General features: G+C 40.1%; 1 protein-coding gene across 1 annotated transcript; it reads left to right on the forward strand.

Annotated features, from left to right (window-relative positions):
• Positions 1-308: 308 nt before the first annotated feature.
• On the forward strand, positions 309-1,262 carry LOC126495050 (olfactory receptor 10A5-like). The gene has a single exon (XM_050132658.1). It carries the CDS (start codon positions 309-311, stop codon positions 1,260-1,262), a length of 954 nt encoding a protein of 317 aa, XP_049988615.1.
• Positions 1,263-5,095: the final 3,833 nt, after the last annotated feature.

Raw genomic sequence — 5,095 nt, forward strand, 5'->3', positions numbered from 1 at the left:
TCAAAAGTTTGTGCATATTCAGAGCCATCATATTTCCAAAAATGTATCCTTCAATGTCCCTTCTGCAGACTCAGTGATCTCCCTATGCTTGTCCTTCCTACTTGTGAATGTGCAAATGGGGAATCCACTTCAGAGGCTCACTCAGGCATGGCTCAAATAGGCACTAGGAATTTGTCCTCTTCCACCATATCATGATTTTGCCTCTTTCCATGAAACTAATCAGTAATTTGGAGGAAAAAAATCCAGAATCTGATTTGTACAATCAAGAATCTGTCTTCTGAGCACACTGGATATTTATGTCCACGGCCATGGCTGCAGGAAACTGGTCAGGAGTAACTGAGTTTGTCCTTGTGAGCTTCTCTTTCCTGCCTACTGAAATTCAGGCCTTGCTCTTCCTGGCATTTCTAGCCATCTACCTAATCACTCTGCTGGGAAACAGCCTCATCATTCTGGTGACACTGGCTGATCCCATGTTGCAAAGCCCAATGTATTTCTTCCTCAGAAATTCGTCCTTCTTAGAGATTGGCTTCAACCTGGTCATTGTGCCCAAAATGTTGAGGACCCTTATTGCCCATGACACAAGCATCTCCTTCCTTTGCTGTGCCATTCAGATGTATCTCTTTGTCTTCTTTGGAGTGGCTGAATGCTTCCTCCTGGCGACCATGGCCTATGACCGCTATGTAGCCATCTGCAGTCCCTTGCATTACCCAGTCATCATGAACCAAGGGACATGTGCCAAACTGGCTGCTGCCTCCTGGTTTCCAGGATTCCCCGTAGCCACTGTGCAGACCACATGGCTCTTCAGTTTTCCATTCTGTGCCAACAACAAAGTGAACCACTTCTTCTGTGACAGCCCACCTGTGCTGAGGCTGGTCTGTGCAGACACAGCACAGTTTGAGGTCTATGCCATTGTAGGCACCATTCTGATCATCATGACACCCTGCCTGCTGATCCTGTGTTCCTACACTCGCATTGCTGCTTCCATCCTCAAGATTCCATCAGCCAAAGGGAAGCACAAAGCCTTCTCTACCTGCTCCTCACATCTCCTCGTTGTCTCTCTTTTCTATGTGTCCTTAAGCCTCACTTACTTTAGACCCAAATCAAATAATTCCCCTGAAAGCAAGAAGTTGCTGTCATTGTCCTATACTGTTGTGACTCCCATGTTGAACCCTATCATCTATAGCCTGAGGAATAATGAGATGAAGAATGCTCTCAGCCGGACCTTCCACAAGGCCCTGACCCTCAGAAACTTTACCTTATAGACATTAAAAGGCAAGATTAATGTTTGCTGAATGGAGAACATATATTTGTGATTCATATCTATCTCTGGTTTATCTCTATTGTGATGAATTCCAGTTGTCAATATGACTCTTAGAAATCTCATTAGAATGAGAAAAATACAAATGTAATTTAGATCTATTATTGTTATATATAAAGTTTCCTTTACCTGCCAACTATACATTACAAAGGTATATCTTTATTTTTATTTAATTTCTATTCATAATTATAAAGTTAACTCAGAAACCCACCTATACTTTGAGGCAAATAAGGAAGCAATAGATCCCTTAGAACTGCAGAGAGGTGAACTGTGAGTATTGTGAACAGATGAGGTGGGGCTCTCTTGAGTTAAAAGGGATTGGCCAGTGGTTATGATGTACACAAGTCAGCAGTTGGGGCTGCCCATGATGACCTCATTCCTGGCCTTGCCATGTCTGTACTCCAATTGCTCCATGCTTCCAAAATGACCATGCTTTTAACCTTCTCAATAAACACATGCTTGTCATCCAACCATTCCACCTTGGGAAGGCAGATTAACTTGAAACTCTACATGTCCTGGACAAAAATATCAGGACCCATATGCTTCAGTATGAAGTTCTCATCTTCAAATTTCTCCCTATGGACGGACTTGCTGATGTTGTCACTACGGCATGTGAAGTTACACATGAATCTTGGAACAATTCCATGAAAAGCAGAAACTTTATTACCAGGTTCTTCTACAGTGCTCAGAGTATGAAATTTTTTTCTGCTGGAACTTTTCTGCAAACATCTTAAAGGAGATGGAGCCCAAGGGTTAAACATCAACCACAATACCAGAGAACACTGGAGCTGATCAAAACTGATAGCAAGTGGCTATAGGGGACAGCAACATCTTCAAAGCCTTTCTATTTCTTTCCTTACTGGTTCTGTTGGCATTTCAACAGTTCAGTGCCAAGGATTTCAACGTCCTTTTACTGTTATGTGACACACATTTGGAACACTATAAAATGGCTAATAATTTTAACATAGGATCATATGCAAGAAAAGAGGAGAAAACCCACCCTGCATTATAGTTATTTCTCTTCCTTTATGTAATTTTGACTCTCCGTTTGTCAGTTTAAAATCCTGATCCCTCCCCCAACATCAGTCTTCTCATTACCATGGTTCACTATTCATACCCTTAAGGTAATATTAGTTCTTCTAAAATAACTAGGATGGAGCAAGGAACAGTAGCTCAATAGCCCTCATAAACATACCGGAATAACCTTGGTGGCCATTTTCTTAACACTGAAGACATGTCCTGAGATTCTATATGCATCCTGTCTCACATGTAAGTCCTACACTTTTTTGAAATGGTGTCAGTCCTGTTGCTTCTTTCACCAAAGCCTTAATTAGAGCCTACCTGATTCTAACAGATCTTCTTTAATCAAATTCCTTTTATGACCTCATGGCACTTCATTTTATAGATGCATCATTTCTTTATTTAATCATTTACTGTTATAAATCATGCTATCAAGATCAGCCTTTTGGATATGTTTTTAACATTCCTAATGGTATATCTGACAGACGTAAATCTAGAAATGGAATTTCTGGGGCAAATGTTAAATACAAGCATAACATTGCATAATGGAAAATCAAACCATTTAAACTTCCTCCAACAATTTTTTAGTATGCTTGTTTCCTTGATACTACATCAATAATATTTATTATGAAACAATGAACATTGATTATTTTGTATGTAAAATAAACTCAATGAATTTTTAGCTTCAATAAAATAAATGTTGAGGAATGCGGAAAATAGATGGATGTGTAAGAGAAAATGTACACATTTCATTTAAACTTCTGAATACATGCTTCAGATAATTGATGCAGGTAATGTCTTGGTATTCCATTTTTGTCTTGAAAGATTGTCACCATTAGTTTGGACAAATTCATCCAACCTTTTAAAGACCCACTATAATGACACATTACTCTTGTGTTCTTATATTCCACATTTATCAATTATTTTAATTTATAAATATTAGTATGTGTGTTTTTTACTTGTCTTCTATTGAAGTACCTGTAAATCTTTGAAAACTAAAACTTCACAGATGTTTCTGTTTAGAAACATCTAAACATATCCAAAGCCTTGTATTCCACAGAACTGTCATTGACTCAGAAGGACTATTTTGAATAGCCTAGTTAGCTAGCAAGCTCCTGAGATCTACCCAGCCTTGATCCATGGTGCTAGGGTTACAGGCACATGTAATCATATCTGAATTTTTTACAAGGGTGCTAGGGATTTGAATACAGATCCTCAGATTTGGTCAAGTGAGTCACCTCCCCCATCCCTGATTTTTGTAGTATAAAAATTGATAAATGGATGAGACAGTCCAGCTTTTAGAAATGATTCTGACATGAAGTTGTATGAGAATGAATTACTTCAAAGTAATTTTTTTGAAGAAGAATTGATAGGAAGTGATGGTAGAAAGCACAAGGATAATTGTGCTACTCAAAAGTTGAGAGATGATTCTGGAGAAAGACTGACTCCTGCAACAGAACTCAGGTGTCCTGAGAGGCTGGAGAACACACACAAACTACATAAAATGAGAGGCTTTTAAATGTTTTCCTTCTTCTGCCTGTTTAAAACACTGCTGAGATGGAGGAAGGGCGGATAAAAGAGCAAGGAAGAAGATATCTATATTAAGGGAGCCATTTTTGGGTTGACAAGAGACTTGGCCCTTGCGGGAATCCTAGGTGTCCACGGGGATGTCCCCAGCTAGGTCCTTGGGCAGCAGTGCAAAGGGTGACTGAACTGGCCTTGCCCCACTATCACACAGATGTTTATCTCGAATATCACCATAGAATCTTCGTCCGGCTACAGATGGAGATAGAAACAGAGACCTTCATAAGAACAACGGACTGAGCTCCCAAGGTCCATTTGAAGAGCCAAAGAAGGGAGAAGATGAGCAAGGAAGTCAGGACTGCAAGGGGTTGGTCCACCACTGAGGCAGTGTGCCTGTTCTAATGTGAGCTCACCAAATCCAGCTCTACTGGGACTGAATGAGCATGTGATCAAACCGAACTCTTTGAATGTGGCTGGCAATGGGGGTTGACCGAGAAGACATTGACAAAGGCACTGGGACTTGTTTCTACTGCAAGTACTGGCTTTTTGGGACCATAGTCTATTTGGATGCAAAGCTTCCAAGTCCTGGATGTAGGTGGGAGGGCCTTGGACTTCCCATAGGGCAGGGTTCCCTGCCCTCTCTTAAGGATAGAAGGGGAGGGAGGAGGATGAGTGGGGGAGCGAGAGGGGAATGGGAGGAGGGGAGGAAGTATAAATTTTTGAATAGGAAAAATAAAAATAAATAAATACATAAAAAACTGCTGCCCAAACCAAGAAGAATTCTGCTTACTGGGGACTATAGAGATGATCATCATACACCATATTGTCCCAGGATTGATCTAGAGTCAGAAAGTCAAGATGATTACATCACTAAAGGAATAGCTGCATAGGTCCAGTACAGCAGAGAGGAGACCAAGTGAAACAAAGCTTCAGTTTCATGTGAAATTCCAATATTGGTCTGAATCTGCAAGGAAAAAAAAGTGTAAGCAAACCTTTCTGTTTACATTGGATCATGACATAGGAGGTGGGCTTTTATGATTGCTTCCCATTCGTGATGAAAAGAACTGAGAAATAGCAAGTTTCCAGGTACCTCAGTCTCAAAGAGGTTTCTTAGGACCCAAGAGCATTCTTCTAAATCTACAAGTAAAACCTGTACCAAGTTTAGGGGTGTGGTACATTTTCATATTATAAATATGTTTATTACCTGAATTTTTTTCATTAAAGCTTGTAAAG

This window comes from Alexandromys fortis, unplaced genomic scaffold (genome assembly GCF_014885135.2).
Source record: "Alexandromys fortis isolate MF-2015 unplaced genomic scaffold, M_Fortis_MF-2015_v1.1 scaffold_435, whole genome shotgun sequence".
In the NCBI taxonomy this organism is placed as follows: Eukaryota; Metazoa; Chordata; class Mammalia; order Rodentia; family Cricetidae; genus Alexandromys; species Alexandromys fortis.

Bases quoted from the DNA above. Each gene is read 5' to 3' on its own strand.
- LOC126495050 (XM_050132658.1), top strand. From the start codon at position 309: ATGGCTGCAGGAAACTGGTCAGGAGTAACTGAGTTTGTCCTTGTGAGC.